Raw genomic sequence first — 25,000 nt, 5'->3', positions numbered from 1 at the left:
GGATCCGGGGTGTTTACGGCCCTCTAGCCGGCATATCGACATGATTGTCCCGAATTCCTTCGATAATGGAGGTTTTGGAGGATAATTCGTCATGCAGCTTGCTTTTCAACGTTTTATTTAATTATTTCCTATCATTATTTATTATCTGTGTGCGTTAACGGTTTTATATCATAGAATATCTCCCTGTCTTCTTCTCGCCACAGTCACTGCGTCCGTCGAGCATTCCTTCACACACACAGAGGGTAAATATCACCTTGGTGTGATAGCAAGGCTGATTTCACTCTGATTGTTTCTGCGATTTAGTGCAATTGTGCGCGCGGTATATTTGCCTATGTTTGGTGTTGTCAACCCGAGATGGGCCGTTCATTGTTTGCAGACGGCCTTATAAAAAGGTGCTGAGCTGAGCAGCGGTCAACATTTCCAATTGGTACTCAATCACGAGGGTAGTCTCTCTCTGGGCAATGAATGAAGAACGGATGTTTACTGTTATAATCACACAAATAAATGCATTACATTTATATGCACTGTTTATACCGTTGATAAAACATATGATGATAGTCGTGAAATGTGTGCGAGGAATCAGGGGCGGGTGCAGATTTTTGGACAGAAATGTGACTGCAGGTTTTGTGCGTGTAATGTGTGTGTGTGTGGGCGCGCGTGCGTGCGTGACAAAATACAGCTCGAGCGTGAGATCCAAAACGCATCTTGCTTTTCTCTGCCTTTCTTTTCGTTCACCTCGACCTGGAAGAGTGTGATGTGCCTAGGCACGTTCGGGTATTCTTCTGTCGTTTGTGTGTGTGTGTGTGTGTGTGTGTATATAAGGATCATATATCAATGAGTGTGTGGATTGTGGAGGTTTATAATTCACATAAAGTGTGTGTGTGTGTGTGTATAAGGATCATATATCAATGAGTGTGTGGATTGTGGAGGTTTATAATTCACATAAAGTGTTTGAGCTACAATATAGAACTACTTGTCATTGGTAAGATACTTTCATTGCTGTGGGCTATTTATAATACAGTATCTGACAACATGTATTTATAATACAGTGTATGACAGCATGTATTTCTAATACAGTATCTGACAGCATGTACAGTGTATGACAGCATGTATTTATAATACAGTGTATGACAGCATGTATTTATAATACAGTGTCTGACAGCATGTATTTATAATACAGTATCTGACAGCATGTATTTATAATACAGTGTCTGACAGCATGTATTTATAATACAGTGTATGACAGCATGTATTTATAATACAGTGTATGACAGCATGTATTTATAATACAGTGTATGACAGCATGTACAGTGTATGACAGCATGTATTTATAATACAGTGTATGACAGCATGTACAGTGTACGACAGCATGTATTTATAATACAGTGTATGACAGCATGTATTTATAATACAGTGTATGACAGCATGTATTTATAATACAGTATCTGACAGCATGTATTTATAATACAGTATCTGACAGCATGTATTTATAATACAGTGTCTGACAGCATGTATTTATAATACAGTGTACGACAGCATGTATTTATAATACAGTGTATGACAGCATGTATTTATAATACAGTGTATGACAGCATGTACAGTGTACGACAGCATGTATTTATAATACAGTGTATGACAGCATGTATTTATAATAGTGTATGACAGCATGTATTTATAATAGTGTATGACAGCATGTATTTATAATACAGTGTCTGACAGCATGTATTTATAATACAGTATCTGACAGCATGTATTTATAATACAGTGTATGACAGCATGTATTTATAATACAGTGTATGACAGCATGTATTTATAATACAGTGTATGACAGCATGTATTGGGGTTAAAGATTAGCTATTTTATTAATGCAATAACCATAAATGATGCACACTTCATATTTCACATTTATGGGAAAAATGAAACCTTCTATTATCAATTATTACATTTACATTTAAGTCATTTAGCAGACGCTCTTATCCAGAGCGACTTACAAATTGAGATTCCAAGTGAGTCATTCAAACATTTCTTCAAACTTGTGACAGCGTCTTCACACGTGTGTGTGTGTATGATTGTGTGTGTGTGTGTGTAGTCAAGGGTGTGTGTTTTATGAAGTAGGATAGTACATCAATTTATCCCACTGATATAACATCATTCTTACCTGAACACATTTTGAGGGTGTGGTCTCTCACATGTCTGTGGACATGGATGTGGTCTCTCACATGGGTGTGGTCTCTCACATGGGTGTGATCTCTCACATGGGTGTGGTCTCACATGTCTGTGGACATGGATGTGGTCTCTCACATGGGTGTGGTCTCTCACATGGATGTGGTCTCTCACCTGTCTGTGGACATGGATGTGGTCTCTCACATGGGTGTGGTCTCTCACCTGTCTGTGGACATGGATGTGGTCTCTCACATGGGTGTGGTCTCTCACATGGGTGTGGTCTCTCACATGGGTGTGGTCTCTCACATGGATGTGGTCTCTCACATGGGTGTGGTCTCTCACATGGGTGTGGTCTCTCACATGGGTGTGGTCTCACATGGGCGTGGTCTCCGGCTGGTGGAGTTGACTGCTAGGATGACATTTAGTTTATTTTACACACTCACTTTAAAAGGACATGGTCAATTGGTTATTGCATATTAATTACTCAATAAGGACTTATTTTTCTTTGTGATTCTTTAAAACAAGCTCTACTTTGTTTCCCTAAAGGCTGTTTGATCACACTTGACAAGAGGAAGGTGGTCCTGTGGTCCTAGTCGTAGGAAGTAGGGGTGCTGAGGGGGTTGTAGAACCCCCTGGTAAATCACTATTTATTAAATAGTCATTGTATTTTTATAATTTCACCAAATTATTGCACCAGGCCTTTATTACTCCAGTACAGTGGAGAAACCCACCCCCCTCCCTCCATGGCAAAACATCTTCCCGCGGCCATGCTATTAGTTACCTCTCAGTCTCCCTTCATACTGCATTATTACCAGGTAAATGCTGCTTCACCCCACAGTGACACACTTCAAGTGTGGTTGCACCTGCAAGTACCCAAAACAAAAAGCCTTGGAAAGGTTACATCTGTGGTTCCCAACCTTTTTCGGTTACTGTTCCACCAACTGAATTCTGCTCTGCCTGGAGTACACCTGGAGTACCCCCTCATGTGCATTTTACCAGTAGGCCTACGGTCTCACGAGTCATCTCAAGTAGCCTGTGTGGAAAGGCTTAGTACCGTCAAGAGTCCTGGTACCCCCAAGAGTCCTGGTACCCCCAAGAGTCCTAGTACCCCCAAGAGTCCTGGTACCCCCAAGAGTCCTGGTACCCCCAAGAGTCCTAGTACCCCCAAGAGTCCTAGTACCCCAAAGAGTCCTAGTACCCCCAAGAGTCCTAGTACCCCCAAGAGTCCTGGTACCCCCAAGAGTCCTGGTACCCCCAAGAATCCTAGTACCCCCAAGAGTCCTGGTACCCCCAAGAGTCCTAGTACCCCCAAGAGTCCTAGTACCCCCAAGAGTCCTGGTACCTCGAATCCAAGCTGTATCACAACCGGCCGTGATTGAGAGTCCCATAGGGCGGCGCACAATTGGCCCAGCATCGTCCGGGTTTGGCCGGTGTAGGCCGTCATTGTAAATCAGAATTTGTTCTTAACTGACTTGCCTAGTTAAATAAAATAAAAAATATGTTACATGATGATCTTGGATTGAGCTAAAACAAGCTCTGGATAGTTGACAAGAGTTTCACCTCAGCAGTAGCAGCAGCAGATCCAATATGTCCGCTTCAGTACAATATTTACATGATGACATACAGAAGAAGACCTACTGGATTACAGCAGACAGGAGATCTACTGGATTACAGATGGCAGACAGGAGACCTACTGGATTACAGATGGCAGACAGGAGACCTACTGGATTACAGATGGCAGACAGGAGACCTACTGGATTACAGATGGCAGACAGGAGACCTACTGGATTACAGCGGGCAGACAGGAGGCCTACTGGGTTACAGCGGGCAGACAGGAGGCCTACTGGATTACAGCGGGCAGACAGGAGGCCTACTGGATTACAGCGGGCAGACAGGAGGCCTACTGGATTACAGCGGGCAGACAGGAGACCTACTGGGTTACAGCGGGCAGACAGGAGGCCTACTGGATTACAGTGGGCAGACAGGAGACCTACTGGGTTACAGCGGGCAGACAGGAGGCCTACTGGATTACAGATGGCAGACAAGAGGCCTACTGGGTTACAGATGGCAGACAAGAGGCCTACTGGGTTACAGATGGCAGACAGGAGACCTACTGGATTACAGCGGGCAGACAGGAGGCCTACTGGATTACAGCGGGCAGACAGGAGACCTACTGGATTATAGATGGCAGACAGGAGACCTACTGGATTACAGCGGGCAGACAGGAGACCTACTGGGTTACAGCGGGCAGACAGGAGGCCTACTGGATTACAGCGGGCAGACAGGAGGCCTACTGGATTACAGCGGGCAGACAGGAGGCCTACTGGATTACAGCGGGCAGACAGGAGGCCTACTGGATTACAGCGGGCAGACAGGAGGCCTACTGGGTTACAGCGGGCAGACAGGAGACCTACTGGATTACAGATGGCAGACAGGAGGCCTACTGGATTACAGCGGGCAGACAGGAGGCCTACTGGATTACAGCGGGCAGACAGGAGGCCTACTGGATTACAGCGGGCAGACAGGAGGCCTACTGGATTACAGCGGGCAGACAGGAGGCCTACTGGGTTACAGCGGGCAGACAGGAGACCTACTGGATTACAGATGGCAGACAGGAGGCCTACTGGATTACAGCGGGCAGACAGGAGGCCTACTGGATTACAGCGGGCAGACAGGAGGCCTACTGGATTACAGCGGGCAGACAGGAGGCCTACTGGATTACAGCGGGCAGACAGGAGGCCTACTGGATTACAGCGGGCAGACAGGCAGGCAGGTCTTTCTAGTAAAAGAGGTTGACATCTCAATGAGACAGATTCCTGGTCACAGAAAGGACACAGCATGAATAATGAATCTCTCTCTAGCTCTAGTGTGCTGCTACACACACACACACACACACACACACACACACACACACACACACACACACACACACACACACACACACACACACACACACACACACACACACACACACACACACACGCTCTAGTCTCACAGTAGCTACAGTTTGCATGGCAGGTTTATTAGGATCATTACACTGCTGTTATTTTAGAGTTAGACTAGACATAACAGCTTGTTAACTGTTATTTTAGAGTTAGACTAGACATAACAGCTTGTTAACTGTTATTTTAGAGTTAGACTAGACATAGCAGCTGGTTAACTGTTATTTTAGAGTTAGACTAGACATAACAGCTGGTTAACTGTTATTTTAGAGTTAGACTAGACATAACAGCTGGTTAACTGTTATTTTAGAGTTAGACTAGACATAACAGCTGGTTAACTGTTATTTTAGAGTTAGACTAGACATAACAGCTAGTTAACTGTTATTTTAGAGTTAGACTAGACATAACAGCTGGTTAACTGTTATTTTAGAGTTAGACTAGACATAACAGCTAGTTAACTGTTATTTTAGAGTTAGACTAGACATAACACCTGGTTAACTGTTATTTTAGAGTTAGACTAGACATAACAGCTAGTTAACTGTTATTTTAGAGTTAGACTAGACATAACAGCTAGTTAACTGTTATTTTAGAGTTAGACTAGACATAACAGCTAGTTAACTGTTATTTTAGAGTTAGACTAGACATAACAGCTAGTTAACTGTTATTTTAGAGTTAGACTAGACATAACAGCTAGTTAACTGTTATTTTAGAGTTAGACTAGACATAACAGCTGGTTAACTGTTATTTTAGAGTTAGACTAGACATAACAGCTAGTTAACTGTTATTTTAGAGTTAGACTAGACATAACAGCTAGTTAACTGTTATTTTAGAGTTAGACTAGACATAACAGCTAGTTAACTGTTATTTTAGAGTTAGACTAGACATAACAGCTGGTCATGTGTTCTCACATCTGTCTTGGTGTAAGGTGGTCCTCAAAACAGGGTTGGGGTCAAAGGAGCCACTTAAGCAATAAGGCATCTCGGGGGTTTGTGGTATATGGCCAATATACCATGGCTAAGGGCTGTTCTTATGCACAACACAACGCAGAGTGCCTGGACACAGCCCTTAGCCGTGGTACATTGGCCATAGCGGTGTGTCTGTTCACACTGCTATGCTTTATCTTGGCCAGGTTGCAGTTGTAAATGAGAACTTGTTCTCAACTAGCCTACCTGGTTAAATAAATGTGAAATTAAAATTAAAATAAAACAAATATACCACAAACCCCCGAGGTGCCTTATTGATATTATAAACTGGTTACCAACGTAATTAGAGCTGTAAAAATAAATGTTTTGTCATACCTCTGGTATATGGTCTGATATACCACGGCTGTCAGCCAATCAGCATTCAGGCCTGGAACTAGCCAGGTTATAATTTAGAACATAGCCTATAGGCTACACTAGTCTAGAGTATTAGTAGAGTACTAGTGCAACGTGAACACTCCATCTACAGTATAGTCACTATGGAAACCATTCAGTCATTCACTCTGGCCTCTACTGAACGTCTTTTAATAACAATGACATGAATAAACATAGAATTGATAGAATGTTTAAAAATAGAATTGGTGAGAGGATCAGTCTCTTCCTGGAAATGCCTGCTGGGATTAATCTCCACTTCATAGTGATGTAAATGACTAGTACTGGTGTGTTTCATATGTATATACAAGATGTACATGTATAGTGTAGACTACAAGGCCTGCCTTGTGGAAGATGTCTTTCCACCTCTATGTGACGACCTGGCCTGCCTTGTGGAAGATGTCTTTCCACCTCTATGTGACGACCTGGCCTGCCTTGTGGAAGATGTCTTTCCACCTCTATGTGACGACCTGGCCTGCCTTGTGGAAGATGTCTTTCCACCTCTATGTGACGACTTGGCCTGCCTTGTGGAAGATGTCTTTCCACCTCTATGTGACGACCTGGCCTGCCTTGTGGAAGATGTCTTTCCACCTCTATGTGACGACCTGGTTACAAGGGGGGGAAATTGGCTAGTATCATTTTATAGAAGGCGTGGCTATGACGTCATGCATATACACTGAGACACACCTTCAAGTCAAGGATGGTGTTCCGTTACTTAGCCTAAATGCCGGTGAGATAACACCATTATATAGCCAGGGTGTGCCAGCAGAAGATTTTGTTACATGCACAACCAGGTTAATCAACATACTATGGAAGGGGCCTCCCGAGTGGCGCAGCGGTCTAAGGCGTCACTACAGATCCGGGTTCGATCTCGGGCTGTGTCGCAGCCGGCCGCGACCGGCTCCAAGAGGCGGCGCACATTTGGCCCAGCGTCGTCCGGGTTAGGGGAGGGTTTGGCCCAGCGTCGTCCGGGTTTGGAGAGGGTTTGGCCCAGCGTCGTCCGGGTTAGGGGAGGGTTTGGCCCAGCGTCGTCCGGGTTAGGGGAGGGTTTGGCCCAGCGTCGTCCGGGTTAGGGGAGGGTTTGGCCCAGCGTCGTCCGGGTTAGGGGAGGGTTTGGCCCAGCGTCGTCCGGGTTAGGGGAGGGTTTGGCCAGGATGTCCTTGTACCATCGTGCGCTAGAGACTTCTGTGGTGGCGTGGGCGTATGCACGCTGACATGGTTGCCAATTGGACGGTGTTTCCTCCATTACATTGGTAGCCACCCTTTGCCTTGATGACAGCTTTGCACACTCTTGGCATTCTCTCAACCAGCTTCATGAGATAGCCACCTGGAATGAATTTCAATTAACAGGTGTGATTTGTTAAAAGTTCATTTGTGGAATTTCTTTACTTTTTAATGTGTTTGAGCCAGTCAGTTGTGTTGTTACATGGTAGGGGTGGTATACAGAAGTGAGCCCTATTTGGTAAAAGACCAAGTCCATTTTATGGCAAGAACAGCTAAAGTAAGCAAAGAGAAATGACAGTCCATCATTACTTTAAGACATGAAGAACTTTGAAAGTTTCCTTAAGTGCAGTCGCAAAAACCGAGTGATGGCGAGCGACGGAGTGCTGCATCAGATGACCTGGCCTCCACAATCACCCGACCTCAACCCGAATTGAGATGGTTTGGGATGAGTTGGACCGCAGAGTGAAGGAAAAGCAGCCAACAAGTGCTCAGCATATGTGGGAACTCCTTCAAAACTGTTGGAAAAGCATTCCAGATGAAGCTGTTTGAGAGAATGCCAAGAGTGTGCAATGCTGTCATCAAGGCAAAGGGTGGCTACTTAGAAGAATCTCATATATATATCATATATTTTGATTTGTTTAATATGCGTCCCAAATGACACCCTATTCCCTCTTGGTCAAAAGGAGTGCACAATAAAGGGTCATTTGGGACGTATCATTGACTTGACTTCCTGCTCTATTTTGGTCTCACACATTTCTTCAATCTGCTTTGAGCTGGCAGCAGTGGTGAGGAGTAGGTGGGATGATGGGAGATATTGGAGGAGGAGAAAGAGGAATGGAGAGGTGGAGGAGGAGGTCATGTGGAGAAGGAGGTGGAAGAGAGGAGAGGAGGAAGAGAGGTGGAGGAGGAGGTCATGTGGAGAAGGAGGTGGAAGAGAGGAGGAGGAAGAGAAGTGGAGGAGGAGGTCATGTGGAGAAGGAGGTGGAAGAGAGGAGAGGAGGAAGAGAGGTGGAGGAAGAGAGGAGAGGTGGAAAAGAAGAGAGGAGAGGAGGAAGAGAGGTGGAGAAGGAGGTGGAAGAGAGGAGAGGAGGAAGAGAGGAAAGGAGGAAGAGGAGAGGTGGAGGAGGAGGTAATGTGGAGAAGGAGGTGGAAGAGAGGAAAGGAGGAGGAGAGGAGAGGAGCGAGGTAGTACTGTAACTAGTAGCTAACACTTTGGCTAGACTAAGTGATTTGACACAGAGTCACTGTAAAAGCAGGTGGAATTATATAACAGCTAGCCAGTTTAACTGCCGCCAAACACACACACACACACTCCAGTGGAGCCAGCAGCGGCTGTCCTCGATGCCAAGGTGAGAGAGGGTCATGCTGTGAGTTTTAGTCTGAGTGGTGTTTGGAATGCAGGAACCATCACCCACTGTCTTTACTGTCTTCCCTGGTCCCTTTACCCTGCTTCACCCTGCTTCACCTCACAGGACCCATCACTGTCTTCCCTGGTCCCTTTACCCTGCTTCACCCTACAGGACCATCACTGTCTTCCCTGGTCCCTTCACCCTGCTTCACCCCACAGACACATCACTGTCTTCCCTGGTCCCTTTACCCTGCTTCACCCCACAGACACATCACTGTCTTCCCTGGTCCCTTTACCCTGCTTCACCCTGCTTCACCCCACAGGACCCATCACTGTCTTTACTGTCTTCCCTGGTCCTTTTACCCTGCTTCACCCCACAGGACCATCACTGTCTTCCCTGGTCCCTTTACCCTGCTTTACCCTGCTTCACCCCACAGACACATCACTGTCTTCCCTGGTCCCTTTACCCTGCTTCACCCCACAGACACATCACTGTCTTCCCTGGTCCCTTTACCCTGCTTCACCCCACAGACACATCACTGTCTTCCCTGGTCCCTTTACCCTGCTTCACCCTGCTTCACCCCACAGGACCCATCACTGTCTTTACTGTCTTCCCTGGTCCTTTTACCCTGCTTCACCCCACAGGACCATCACTGTCTTCCCTGGTCCCTTTACCCTGCTTTACCCTGCTTCACCCCACAGACACATCACTGTCTTCCCTGGTCCTTTTACCCTGCTTCACCCCACAGACACATCACTGTCTTCCCTGGTCCTTTTACCCTGCTTCACCCCACAGGACACATCACTGTCTTCCCTGGTCCCTTCACCCTGCTTCACCCCACAGGACACATCACTGTCTTCCCTGGTCCCTTTACCCTGCTTCACCCTGATTCACCCTACAGGACCATCACTGTCTTCCCTGGTCCCTTCACCCTACAGGACCCATCACTGTCTTCCCTGGTCCCTTTACCCTGCTTCACCCCACAGACACATCACTGTCTTCCCTGGTCCCTTTACCCTGCTTCACCCTGCTTCACCCCACAGGACCCATCACTGTCTTTCCTGGTCCCTTTACCCTGCTTCACCCTGCTTCACCCCACAGGACCATCACTGTCTTCCCTGGTCCCTTTACCCTGCTTCACCCCACAGACACATCACTGTCTTCCCTGGTCCCTTTACCCTGCTTCACCCTGCTTCACCCCACAGACACACAATCAGTGTCTTCCCTGGTCCCTTCACCCTGCTTCACCCCACAGGACACATCACTGTCTTCCCTGGTCCCTTCACCCTGCTTCACCCCACAGGACCCATCACTGTCTTCCCTGGTCCCTTTACCCTGATTCACCCTGATTCACCCTACAGGACCATCACTGTCTTCCCTGGTCCCTTCACCCTGCTTCACCCCACAGGACCCATCACTGTCTTCCCTGGTCCCTTTACCCTGCTTCACCCCACAGACACATCACTGTCTTCCCTGGTCCCTTTACCCTGCTTCACCCTGCTTCACCCCACAGGACCCATCACTGTCTTCCCTGGTCCCTTTACCCTGCTTCACCCCACAGGACCATCACTGTCTTCCCTGGTCCCTTTACCCTGCTTCACCCCACAGACACATCACTGTCTTCCCTGGTCCCTTTACCCTGCTTCACCCCACAGACACACAATCAGTGTCTTCCCTGGTCCCTTCACCCTGCTTCACCCCACAGGACACATCACTGTCTTCCCTGGTCCCTTTACCCTGCTTCACCCCACAGACACACAATCAGTGTCTTCCCTGGTCCCTTCACCCTGCTTCACCCCACAGGACACATCACTGTCTTCCCTGGTCCTTTTACCCTGCTTCACCTCACAGGACACATCACTGTCTTCCCTGGTCCCTTTACCCTGCTTCACCCTGCTTCACCCCACACACACAATCACTGTCTTCCCTGGTCCCTTCAACCTGCTTCACCCCACAGACACATCACTGTCTTCCCTGGTCCCTTTACCCTGCTTCACCCTGCTTCACCACACACACACAATCAGTGTCTTCCCTGGTCCCTTCACCCTGCTTCACCCCACAGGACCCATCACTGTCTTCCCTGGTCCTTTTACCCTGCTTCACCTCACAGGACACATCACTGTCTTCCCTGGTCCTTTCACCCTGCTTCACCACACACACACAATCACTGTCTTCCCTGGTCCCTTCACCCTGCTTTACCCCACAGGACCCATCACTGTCTTCCCTGGTCCCTTCACCCTGCTTCACCCCACAGGACCCATCACTGTCTTCCCTGGTCCCTTTACCCTGCTTCACCCTGCTTCACCCCACAGACACACAATCAGTGTCTTCCCTGGTCCCTTCACCCTGCTTCACCCCACAGGACACATCACTGTCTTCCCTGGTCCCTTTACCCTGCTTCACCTCACAGGACACATCACTGTCTTCCCTGGTCCTTTCACCCTGCTTCACCACACACACACAATCAGTGTCTTCCCTGGTCCCTTCACCCTGCTTCACCCCACAGGACCCATCACTGTCTTCCCTGGTCCTTTTACCCTGCTTCACCCTGCTTCACCTCACAGGACACATCACTGTCTTCCCTGGTCCCTTCACCCTGCTTCACTCCACACACACAATCAGTGTGTACACGGCATCACATGTGATATAACCCCTTTGTGTACTCTTTGCAGTCAACACGTCCCTTGCGTGTGTGTGTGTGTGTGTGTGTGTGTGTGTTCAGGCACGTGGACAGATAGGGCTCTACCTGAGCAGAGCACATGCCCCTCTGCCCTTGTCCTTTTGGGTGGTGGTAGAAATTCACACACTGATATTTGTTTGTTGTAAACATTTTGTTGTTGTTGTTCTGAGCTCACTGCCTGTAAGTCGTCGTGGTAACTGTAGCATATGGTAGGATTATTCTAGTGAATAAGACTGAAGCCTTGGAGGTGAAGGGATATTTATTTGTGTCATTTAATTTGCCTTTAAGATGTGTCCCTCTATTGCTTCTATGGAACTAATTGATCAAAGTCATAATTGCTTAACGAGCTGTTGCAGGAAAACTTTTTTGGACCCCAAAATATCTGCACGGGCCAGGTTGTATTGACCTCTGTATTCTCCTGACCTCTCCTTCAGCCACCAGACACAGACAACATGCTGGGACCATCCCAAGATGGCCGACCTCTACCAGTCTCTGGGTAAGAGGTCCACATACAGTGGACCAACAGACAAATTGAACCTTTGTCAAGTAGGACCTATTTCAGATGCACTTGATTAGGTTTGCCCTGTATAAGGTTGCAAAATTCAGTGAACTTTCAATAAACTCCCTGTTTTCCAAAACATCCCGGTTGGTTTTCCTGCTTATTCCCTTCTGATTCCGGGAATCCTCCAACCAGGATTTCGGGAAAACCAGAGAGAATTTATTGAAATTTTCCGGAATTTTGCAACCCTAGCTCTTTACAATTGTATTGTACCAAAAGTGTGCGCGAGCGACATCAAGTCCAGTAGCAGGACCAATGGCTGATTCTGGATGGAGATACACTGTGTTTAGTTTTACTGTCTCCATGCGTCTCTGCAGCCGACCTGAACAACGTGCGTTTCTCAGCCTACCGGACAGCCATGAAGCTGAGACGCCTGCAGAAAGCTCTGTGTCGTAAGTCCAACCCCCTCACAGTGTCACTGCCCTCCATCCCTCCCTCATCTCAACCTCTCCTCTCCTCTCTCCCCTCCCTCATCTCAACTCCCTCCCTCATCTCCTCCACTCCTCTCTCCTCCTCCATCATCTCATCCTCTCCTCTCTCCCCTCCCTCATCTCTCCCTCATCTCCTCTCACCTCCATCCCTCCCTCATCTCCTCCACTCCTCTCTCCCCTCCCTCATCTCAACTCCCTCCTCTCCTCCTCTCTCCTCCTCCATCATCTCATCCTCTCCTCTCTCCCCTCCCTCATCTCTCCCTCATCTCCTCTCTCCTCCATCATCTCCTCCACTCCCTCATCTCAACTCCCTCCTCTCCTCTCCAGTGGACCTCCTGGGTATGCCCGCAGCGTGTGAGGTCTTTGAGCAGCATGGCCTGAAGCAGAATGAGCATCTGATGGACATCATGCAGGTGATGACGTGTCTGACCAGCCTCTATGAGAAACTGGACCAGCAGCACGGGAACCTGGTCAACGTCCCGCTGTGTGTCGACATGTGTCTCAACTGGCTGCTCAATGTTTATGACACGTACGTATAGTACACACACAACACTCACGACACGTCCCTAACGACACGTACTTAAAACTTCTTAGGGTTGCAATCCCGTTAACGGGATCGATATGACAACAGCCAGTGAAAGTGCAGGGCGCCAAATTCAAAACAACAGAAATCTCATAATTGAAATTCCTCAAATATACATGTATCTTATACCGTTTTAACGGTAATCTTGTTGTTAATCCCACCACAGTGTCCAATTTCAAATAGGCTTTACAGCAAAAGCACCACAAACGATTATGTTACATTTACATTTACATTTAAGTCATTTAGCAGACGCTCTTATCCAGAGCGACTTACAAATTGGGTCACAAAAAAGCACAAAGTCACAAAAAGCACAAATAGAGATAAAATTAATCACTAACCTTTGATGATCTTCATCAGATGACACTCATAGGACTTCATGTTACACAATACATGTATGTTTTGTTTGATAAAGTTCATATTTATATAAAAAAATCTCAGTATACATTGGCGCGTTATGTTCACTAGTTCCAAAAACATCCGGTGATATTGCAGAGAGCTATTTTACATTTTTTTTACATTCATTTTATAGAAATACTCATTATAAATGTCGGCTCCACAACACAGTAGAAGCTTCATTCAAATTTCTAAAGACGGTTGACATCTAGTGGAAGTGCAACTTGATCAATATCCCACATCAATATCCCGCTGTGGGTTGAAAATCGACCACCCTCAGATTTCCCACTTCCTGTTTGGATTTCTTCTCAGGTTTTTGCCTGCCATATGAGTTCAGTTATACTCATAGACATCATTCAAACAGTTTTAGAAACGTCAGAGTGTTTTCTATCCAATACTAATAATACTATGCATATATTAGCAACTGGGACTGAGGAGCAGTCCGTTTACTCTGGGCACCTTTCATCCAAGCTACTCAATACTGCCCCTGCAGCCATAAGAAGTTTTAACGACACGTCCCTAACGACACGCCCCTATCGACACGTCCCTAACGACACGTACTTAACGACACGTCCCTAACGACACGTATTTAACGACACGTCCCTATCGACACGTACTTAACGACACGTCCCTATCGACACATCCCTAACGACACGTCCCTAACAACACGTCTCTATCGACGCGTCCCTATCGACACGTCCCTAACAACACGTCTCTATCGACACCCCCCTATCGACACGTCCCTAACAACACGTCCCTATGACACGTCCCTATCGACACGTCCCTAACGACACGTCTCTATCGACACGTCCCTATCGACACGTCCCTAACGACACGTACTTAACGACACGTCCCTAACGACACGTCCCTAACGACACATATTTAACAAAACGTCCCTAACGACACGTCCCTAACAACACGTATTTAACGACACGCTCCTATCGACACGTACTTAACGACACGTACTTAACAACACGTCCCTAACGACCGTCCCTAACGACACGTACTTAACGACACGTCCCTAACGACACGTCCATAACGACACGTATTTAACAAAACGTCCCTAACGACACGTCCCTAACAACACGTATTTAACGACACGCTCCTATCGACACGTACTTAACGACACGTACTTAACAACACGTCCCTAACGACACGTCCCTATCGACACGTATTTAACAAAACGTACTTAACGACATGTCCCTAACGACACATCCCTAACAACACGTCCCTAACGACACGTCCCTATCGACACGTATTTAACAAAACGTCCCTAATGACACGTACTTAACGACACGTACTTATCGACACGTCCCTAACGACACGTCCCTAACGACACGTCCCTATCGACACGTACTTAACGACGTGTCGATAGGGACGTGTCGTTAGGGACGTGTCGATAGGGACGTGTCGTTAGGGACGTGTCGATAGGGACGTGTCGATAGGGACGTGTCGTTAGGGACGTGTCGATAGGGACGTGTCGTTAGGGACGTGTCGTTAGGGACGTGTCGATAGGGACGTGTCGATAGAGACGTGTCGATAGGGACGTGTCGATAGGGACGTGTCGATAGGGACGTGTTGTTAAGTACGTGTCGATAAGTACGTGTCGTTAGGGACGTGTTGTTAAGTACATATCGATAGGGACGTGTCGACAGGGACGTGTCGTTAGGGACGTGTCGTTAGGGACGTGTCGTTAGGGACGTGTCGATAAGTACGTGTCGATAGGGGCGTCGTCGTTAGGGACGTGTCGTTAGGGACGTGTCGTTAGGGACGTGTCGATAGGGACGTGTCGATAGGGACGTGTCGATAGGGACGTGTCGATAGGGACGTGTCGTTAAGTACGTGTCGTTAAGTACACCCCCTATCGACACGTACTTATCGACACGTACTTAACGACACGTCCCTATCGACACTCACTGATTGATGAGTATCTGATCGATTTATATGATTGACTGACATGATTGATTGATCTGATTTATTTATATGATTGATTGGTTTCACAGAGGAAGAAGTGGAAAAATCAGAACTCTGTCCTTCAAAACCGGCATCATCTCACTCTGCAAAGCACACCTGGAGGACAAATACAGATGTAAGTAGTGACTGATCTTTATATTACCTCACCTGGAGGACAAATACAGATATGGTCTAGTTATGTTAGTATAACTAGTATATAGAGACAGTATCCATGTGGTCTAGTCTGTTAGTATAACTAGTATATAGAGACAGTATCCATGTTAGTATAACTAGTATATAGAGACAGTATCCATGTGGTCTAGTCTGTTAGTATAACTAGTATATAGAGACAGTATCCATGTGGTCTAGTCTGTTAGTATAACTATTATAACTAGTATATAGAGACAGTATCCATGTGGTCTAGTCTGTTAGTATAACTAGTATATAGAGACAGTATCCATGTTGTCTAGTCTGTTAGTATAACTATTATAACTAGTATATAGAGACAGTATCCATGTGGTCTAGTCTGTTAGTATAACTAGTATAACTAGTATATAGAGACAGTATCCATGTGGTCTAGTCTGTTAGTATAACTAGTATAACTAGTATATAGAGACAGTATCCATGTGGTCTAGTCTGTTAGTATAACTAGTATATAGAGACAGTATCCATGTGGTCTAGTCTGTTAGTATAACTAGTATATAGAGACAGTATCCATGTGGTCTAGTCTGTTAGTATAACTAGTATAACTAGTATATAGAGACAGTATCCATATGGTCTAGTCTGTTAGTATAACTAGTATATAGAGACAGTATCCATGTGGTCTAGTCTGTTAGTATAACTAGTATATAGAGACAGCATCCATGTGGTCTAGTCTGTTAGTATAACTAGTATATAGAGACAGTATCCATGTGGTCTAGTCTGTTAGTCTGTTAGTATAACTAGTATATAGAGACAGTATCCATGTGGTCTAGTCTGTTAGTCTGTTAGTATAACTAGTATATAGAGACATTATCCATGTGGTCTAGTCTGTTAGTATAACTAGTATAACTAGTATATAGAGACAGTATCCATGTGGTCTAGTCTGTTAGTATAACTAGTATATAGAGACAGTATCCATGTGGTCTAGTCTGTTAGTCTGTTAGTATAACTAGTATATAGAGACAGTATCCATGTGGTCTAGTCTGTTAGTATAACTAGTATATAGAGACAGTATCCATGTGGTCTAGTCTGTTAGTATAACTAGTATATAGAGACAGTATCCATGTGGTCTAGTCTGTTAGTCTGTTAGTATAACTAGTATATAGAGACAGTATCCATGTGGTCTAGTCTGTTAGTATAACTAGTATATAGAGACAGTATCCATGTGGTCTAGTCTGTTAGTATGTATCTCTTGACTTGGGTATTTCCCTCCCTCCCTCCCTCCCCCCACCCACCAGTCCTGTTCCGCCAGGTAGCCAGTGCAACAGGGTTCTGTGACCAGCGGAGGCTGGGTCTTCTCCTCCATGATTCCATCCAGATCCCCCGTCAGCTGGGAGAGGTGGCCTCCTTCGGGGGCTCCAACATCGAGCCCAGCGTCCGCAGCTGCTTCCAGTTTGTATGTGAAGCTAGTAGCTGTGGTCCTAGCTATGCACACACACACACACACACACGCACGGACGCACATACACACATGCACTCACTCACGCACACATGCTTACACACACACAAACAACGTACAATATAACATACAGGCGTATAAACTACCTCACATTCCACACTACTGTGCTAAGCACATTCTGCAGATCACACGGTAACCATACTGTGCACTGTGGGAAAATGTCTGTGTCTCTTTAGGTAGAGAGAGAGTCATTTGTGGTTAATCAGTAGGTCTTTACATTGCACTACATTGAAAATACCATACAAAAAAATATTATAATAAAAAATAGGAATAAAAGAAGGACATCAGACAGGACTGCTGGGAAGATCTGAGTTGGAATCATCTTTCTAGATTATCCACAGCAGCCAATTTAGCCAAAGTACATCTGTTAGCCTGCTAGCTATGTTAGCCAAAGAACATATGTTAGCCTGCTAGCTATGTTAGCCAAAGAACATATGTTAGCCTACTAGCTATGTTAGCTAAAGTACATATGTTAGCCTGCTAGCTAGGTTAGCCAAAGAACACATGTTAGCCTGCTAGCTATGTTAGCCAAAGTACATATGGTAGCCTGCTAGCTAGGTTAGCCAAAGTACATATTTTTTAGCCTGATATCTATGTTAGCCAAAGTACATATGTTAGCCTGCTAGCTATAGCCTAATGAAACGTCCCTAACGACACGTCCCTATCCACACGTCCCTATCGACGCGTACTTGGTGGCTATGTTAGCCAACGTACACCTGTTAGCCTGAAAGCTATAGTGAATCACCATACTGAATTGGTTAGCCACAGTACATCTGTTAGCCTACAAGCTATAGTGAATCACTATACTGAATGTGTTAGCCAAAGTACATCTGTTACCCTGCTGTCTATGTTAGCCAAAGTACATCTGTTAGCCTGCTAGCTATAGAGACAGTATTCACCACACTGAATGTGTTAGCCACAGTACATCTATTACCCTGCTAGCTATAGAGACAGTATTCACCATACTGAATGTGTTAGCCACAGTACATCTATTACCCTGCTAGCTATAGAGACAGTATTCACCACACTGAATGTGTTAGCCACAGTACATCTATTACCCTGCTAGCTATAGAGACAGTATTCACCACACTGAATGTGTTAGCCACAGTACATCTGTTAGCCTGCTAGCTATAGAGACAGTATTCACCACACTGAATGTGTTAGCCACAGTACATCTGTTAGCCTGCTAGCTATAGAGACAGTATTCACCACACTGAATGTGTTAGCCACAGTACATCTGTTAGCCTGCTAGCTATAGAGACAGTATTCACCATACTGAATGTGTTAGCCACAGTAAATCTATTACCCTGCTAGCTATAGAGACAGTATTCACCATACTGAATGTGTTAGCCACAGTACATCTGTTAGCCTGCTAGCTATAGAGACAGTATTCACCATACTGAATGTGTTAGCCACAGTACATCTGTTAGCCTGCTAGCTATAGAGACAGTATTCACCATACTGAATGTGTTAGCCACAGTACATCTGTTAGCCTGCTAGCTATAGAGACAGTATTCACCACACTGAATGTGTTAGCCACAGTACATCTGTTAGCCTGCTAGCTATAGAGACAGTATTCACCATACTGAATGTGTTAGCCACAGTACATCTATGACCCTGCTAGCTATAGAGACAGTATTCACCATACTGAATGTGTTAGCCACAGTACATCTGTTAGCCTGCTAGCTATAGAGACAGTATTCACCATACTGAATGTGTTAGCCACAGTACATCTGTTAGCCTGCTAGCTATAGAGACAGTATTCACCATACTGAATGTGTTAGCCACAGTAAATCTATGACCCTGTGGTGATCTGTAATCTATGGTCCATCTATCAGCCAGTGGAAATAACTTCTCTACAGTCGTCACTGCACCCAGCAGTAAATATGGCCATGAGACAATATGTAGAGTGGAATGGAAAACCCCTGCTTTACAATCCAGGAGAAAACAGTAGCCTGAGAGTTTGTAGTTCTGTATTATTTTAAACTGATAAAACAGCTTGTTTTTCTAGAGTAATATAACACTTTATACATATCTTATACATATTTAGACTGTAAATACCACTGGTTTGTCCTGTTAGTCAAACCTTCCCTCTTGCTGACCGTAGCTCTTACATAATTGATTGTATGTGTGTTAAACTATTTCTAACAGGCCAATAACAAGCCAGAGCTGGAAGCTGCTATGTTCCTGATTGGTTATGTATTATGTATTGTACTTCCTGTCTAACAGGCCAATAACAAGCCAGAGCTGGAAGCTGCTATGTTCCTGGACTGGATGCGTCTGGAGCCTCAGTCGATGGTGTGGCTGCCTGTCTTACACCGTGTGGCGGCTGCTGAGACAGCCAAACACCAGGCCAAGTGTAACATCTGCAAGGAGTGTCCTATCATCGGCTTCAGGTAGACAGACAGATAGACAGACAGACAGACAGACAGACAGACAGACAGACAGACAGACAGACAGACAGACAGACAGACAGACAGACAGAGAGAGAGAGAGAGACACACAGACAGGCAGACAGACAGACACAGAGAGAGAGAGACAGGCTCTCTCCCTTTCTTTCTCTCTTGTTTCTTCTCAGTAGCCCTCTCCATCTCCATGGGCAAGTCTCAAATCACACCCTATTCCCCATAGGTAGTGCTCTACTTTAGACCATTGTCTATACATAGGGCGGCCACATTGAGCTCTGCTCAAAAGTAGTGCACTATATAGGGTGTAGGGTGTCATTGAGCTGTAGCCTCAGACTTCTCAAGCCCCTTTATTAAATCCCAACGTTTCCAAAGTCACAATAACAGTAACCCTTAGTTGACCCCAGGAACACAACTCCATGACCTCAACCTTGGAAGTTTACCTTTAGGTTCAGGTCTCACATCTCCTCCCCCAGTGACCCCTCTCTCTGTGTAACCTCTGTCCCTGTCTGCCTCTCTCTGTGTAACCTCTGTCCCTGTCTGCCTCTCTGTGTAACATCTGTCCCTGTCTGCCTCTCTCTGTGTAACCTCTGTCCCTGTCTGCCTCTCTCTGTGTAACCTCTGTCCCTGTCTGCCTCTCTCTGTGTAACCTCTGTCCCCGTCTGCCTCTCTGTGTAACCTCTGTTCCTGATTCACCTCTCTCTGTGTAATGTCTGTCTCTGTCTGCCTCTCTGCCTGTGTAACCTATCTCAGAGCTACTGAATCTGTTCCTTGATGGGTCTGTCCCTGTCTGCCTGTGTGTAACCTTCTCTGTGTAACCTCTGTCCCTGTCAAGCCAGAGTATTTGTGTTCTGTACCTGGACTCTGTCCTCCGTGTAAACCTCTGTCCCCTGTATTGTGTGTAATCTCTCTCTGTAACCTCTCTGTCTGCCTCTCTCTGTTTGTCTCTCTGTGTAACCTCTGTCACCTCTGCCTCTCTCTGCAACCTCTGTCCCCTCTGAATGTGTAACTCTGTGTAACCTCTGTCCCTGTCTGTAACCTCTGTCCCTGTCTGCCTCTCTCTGTGTAACCTCTGTCTGCCTCTCTCTGTGTAACATCTGTACCCTTCTGCCTCTGTACCTGTCTGCCTCTCTCTGTGTAACCTCTGTCCCTGTCTGCCTCTGTACCTATCTGCCTCTCTCTGTGTAATCTCTCTCCGTGCAACCTCTCTCCGTGTAACCTCTGTCCCTGTCTGCCTCTCTCTGTGTAACCTCTGTCCCCATCTATCTCTCTCTGTGTAACCTCTGGCCCTGTCTGCCTCTCTCTGTTTGTCTCTCTGTGTGTAACCTCTGTCACCGTCTGCCTCTCTCTGTGCAACCTCTGTCCCCGTCTGCCTCTCTCTGTGTAACCTCTCTCTGTGTAACCTCTGTCCCTGTCTGCCTCTCTCTGTGTAACCTCTGTCCCTGTCTGCCTCTCTCTGTGTAACCTCTGTCCCTGTCTGCCTCTCTCTGTGTAACCTCTCTCTGTGTAACCTCTGTCCCTGTCTGCCTCTCTCTGTGTAACCTCTCTCTCTATAACCTCTCTCTGTGTAACCTCTGTCCCTGTCTGCCTCTCTCTGTGTAACCTCTGTCTCTGTCTGCCTCTCTCTGTGTAACCTCTGTCACCGTCTGCCTCTCTCTGTGTAATCTCTGTCCCCGTCTGCCTCTCTCTGTGTAACATCTGTCCCTGTCTGCCTCTCTGTGTGTAACCTCTGTCCCTGTCTGCCTCTCTGTGTGTAACCTCTCTCTGTGTAACCTCTGTTCCTGTCTGCCTCTGTCCCTGTCTGCCTCTCTGTGTGTAACCTCTCTCTGTGTAACCTCTGTCCCTGTCTGCCTTACTCTGTGTAACCTATCTCTGTGTAACCTCTGTCCCCGTCTGTCTCTCTCTGTGTAACCTCTGTCTGCCTCTCTCTGTGTAACCTCTGTCCCTGTCTGCCTCTCTCTGTGTAACCTCTGTCTGCCTCTCTCTGTGTAACCTCTGTCCCCGTCTGCCTCTCTCTGTGTAACCTCTGTCCCTGTCTGCCTCTCTCTGTGTAACCTCTGTCTCTGTCTGCCTCTCTCTGTGTAACCTCTCTCTGTGTAACCTCTGTCCCTGTCTGCCTCTCTCTGTGTGTAACCTCTCTCTGTGTAACCTCTGTCCCTGTCTGCCTCTCTCTGTGTAACCTCTGTCCCTGTCTGCCTCTCTCTGTGTAACCTCTGTCTCTGTCTGCCTCTCTCTGTGTAACCTCTGTCCCCGTCTGTCTCTCTCTGTGTAACCTCTGTCTGCCTCTCTCTGTGTAACATCTGTCCCCTTCTGCCTCTCTCTGTGTAACCTCTGTCCCTGTCTGCCTCTCTCTGTGTAACCTCTCTCTGTGTAACCTCTCTCTGTGTAACCTCTGTCCCTGTCTGCCTCTCTCTGTGTAACCTCTCTCTGTGTAACCTCTCTCTGTGTAACCTCTCTCTGTGTAACCTCTGTCCCTGTCTGCCTCTCTCTGTGTAACCTCTGTCCCTGTCTGCCTCTCTCTGTGTAACCTCTGTCCCTGTCTGCCTCTCTCTGTGTGTAACCTCTCTCTGTGTAACCTCTCTCTGTGTAACCTCTCTCTGTGTAACCTATGTCCCTGTCTGCCTCTCTCTGTGTAACCTCTCTCTGTGTAACCTCTCTCTGTGTAACCTCTGTCCCTGTCTGCCTCTCTCTGTGTAACCTCTGTCCCTGTCTGCCTCTCTCTGTGTAACCTCTCTCTGTGTAACCTCTGTCCCTGTCTGCCTCTCTCTGTGTGTAACCTCTCTCTGTGTAACCTCTGTTCCTGTCTGCCTCTGTCCCTGTCTGTCTCTGTGTGCCTCTCTCTGTGTAACCTCTGTCCCTGTCTGCCTCTCTCTGTGTAACCTATCTCTGTAACCTCTGTCCCCGTCTGTCTCTCTCTGTGTAACCTCTGTCCCTGTCTGCCTCTCTCTGTGTAACCTCTCTCTGTGTAACCTCTGTCCCTGTCTGCCTCTCTCTGTGTGTAACCTCTCTCTGTGTAACCTCTGTCCCCGTCTGTCTCTCTCTGTGTAACCTCTGTCTGCCTCTCTCTGTGTAACATCTGTCCCCTTCTGCCTCTCTCTGTGTAACCTCTGTCCCTGTCTGCCTCTCTCTGTGTAACCTCTGTCTCTGTCTGCCTCTCTCTGTGTAACCTCTGTCTCTGTCTGCCTCTCTCTGTGTAACCTCTGTCCCTGTCTGCCTCTCTGTGTGTAACCTCTCTCTGTGTAACCTCTGTCCCTGTCTGCTCTCTGTCCCTGTCTGTAACCTCTCCCTGTGTAACCTCTCTCTGTGTAACCTCTGTCCCTGTCTGCCTCTCTGTGTAACCTATCTCTGTGTAACCTCTGTCTCTGTGTAACCTCTGTCCCTGTCTGCCTCTCTCTGTGTAACCTCTGTCCCTGTCTGCCTCTCTCTGTGTAACCTCTGTCCCTGTCTGTCTCTCTCTGTGTAACTCTGTCTGTCTGCCTCTCTCTGTGTAACATCTGTCCCCTTCTGCCTCTCTCTGTGTAACCTCTGTCCCTGTCTGCCTCTCTCTGTGTAACCTCTCTCTGTGTAACCTCTCTCTGTGTAACCTATGTCCCTGTCTGCCTCTCTCTGTGTAACCTCTCTCTGTGTAACCTCTCTCTGTGTAACCTCTCTCTGTGTAACCTCCTCTGTAACCTCTCTCTGTCTGTCCCCTTCCTCTCTCTGTGTAACCTCTGTCCCTGTCTGCCTCTCTCTGTGTAACCTCTGTCCCTGTCTGCCTCTCTCTGTGTAACCTCTGTCCCTGTCTGCCTCTCTCTGTGTGTAACCTCTCTCTGTGTAACCTCTCTCTCTATAACCTCTCTCTGTGTAACCTCTGTCCCTGTCTGCCTCTCTCTGTGTAACCTCTGTCTCTGTCTGTGTAACCTCTGTCACCGTCTGCCTCTCTCTGTGTAATCTCTGTCCCCGTCTGCCTCTCTCTGTGTAACCTCTCTCTGTGTAACCTCTGTCCCTGTCTGCCTCTGTGTGTAACCTCTCTCTGTGTAACCTCTGTTCCTGTCTGCCTCTGTCCCTGTCTGCCTCTCTGTGTGTAACCTCTCTCTGTGTAACCTCTGTCCCTGTCTGCCTTACTCTGTGTAACCTATCTCTGTGTAACCTCTGTCCCCGTCTGTCTCTCTCTGTGTAACCTCTGTCCCTGTCTGCCTCTCTCTGTGTAACCTCTGTCTCTGTCTGCCTCTCTGTGTGTAACCTCTCTCTGTGTAACCTCTGTCCCCGTCTGTCTCTCTCTGTGTAACCTCTGTCTGCCTCTCTCTGTGTAACATCTGTCCCCTTCTGCCTCTCTCTGTGTAACCTCTGTCCCTGTCTGCCTCTCTCTGTGTAACCTCTGTCTCTGTCTGCCTCTCTCTGTGTAACCTCTGTCTCTGTCTGCCTCTCTCTGTGTAACCTCTGTCCCTGTCTGCCTCTCTTCATCAGGTACCGAAGCTTAAAGCATTTTAACTATGACATCTGCCAAAGCTGCTTCTTCTCTGGTCGTGTGGCTAAGGGACACAAGATGCAATACCCCATGGTGGAGTACTGTACACCGGTATGTATACACAGTGGGGGTGTGGGTACATGCGTGTGTGTGTGTGTGGGTACATGCGTGTGTGTGTGTGTGGGTACATGCTTGTGTGTGTGTGTGTGGGTACATGCGTGTGTGTGTGGGGGTTACATGCGTGTGTGTGTGTGTGGGTACATGTGTGTGTGTGGGTACATGCGTGTGTGTGTGGGTGGGTACATGCGTGTGTGTGTGGGGGGGTACATGCGTGTGTGTGTGTGTGGGTACATGCGTGTGCGTGTGGAGGGGTACATGCGTGTGTGTGTGGGTACATGCGTGTGTGTGTGTGTGTGTGGGTACATGTGTGTGTGTGTGTGTGGGTACATGTGTGTGTGTGGGTACATGCGTGTGTGTGTGTGTGGGTACATGTGTGTGTGTGTGTGTGGGTACATGTGTGTGTGTGTGTGGGTACATGTGTGTGTGTGGGTGTGTGTGTGGTGGTACATGTGTGTGTGTGGTGGTGTATTTCTGACAGGGTAAATAAATCCCTGTATTTGCTCCATGAACCTGTGAAGATGAAGTCAGTGTGTCTCTTTCCTGTATGTGTGTGTGTGATTGTGTGTGTGTGTGTGTGTCTATGTGTGTCTGTGTTTGGGTGTGTCATTGTGTGGGTGTCTGTGTCTATGTGTGTGTTTATGTGTGTCTGTGTGTTTGGGTGTGTCATTGTGTGGGTGTCTGTGTCTATGTGTGTGTGTGATTGTGTGTGTGTGTCTGTGTCTATGTGTGTCTGTGTGTT

At 47.0% G+C, this 25,000-nt stretch overlaps 1 protein-coding gene across 1 annotated transcript in view; it reads left to right on the top strand.

Moving 5' to 3' along the window:
* The window catches only part of LOC115117475 (dystrophin-like), a 214,835-nt gene that overhangs the window by 149,542 nt on the left and 40,293 nt on the right, over positions 1-25,000 (top strand). The window contains 7 exon segments of the mRNA XM_065022730.1: positions 12,145-12,206; positions 12,587-12,661; positions 13,028-13,229; positions 15,680-15,765; positions 17,069-17,226; positions 19,519-19,685; positions 24,141-24,252. Of these exon segments, the coding sequence (XP_064878802.1) occupies positions 12,145-12,206; positions 12,587-12,661; positions 13,028-13,229; positions 15,680-15,765; positions 17,069-17,226; positions 19,519-19,685; positions 24,141-24,252 (862 nt within the window).

The sequence above is a fragment of the Oncorhynchus nerka genome, linkage group LG2 (assembly GCF_034236695.1).
Source record: "Oncorhynchus nerka isolate Pitt River linkage group LG2, Oner_Uvic_2.0, whole genome shotgun sequence".
Lineage (NCBI taxonomy): Eukaryota > Metazoa > Chordata > Actinopteri > Salmoniformes > Salmonidae > Oncorhynchus > Oncorhynchus nerka.
The sequence above is the reverse complement of the archived record's forward strand: the minus strand, read 5'-3'. Positions and strand labels throughout refer to the sequence as shown.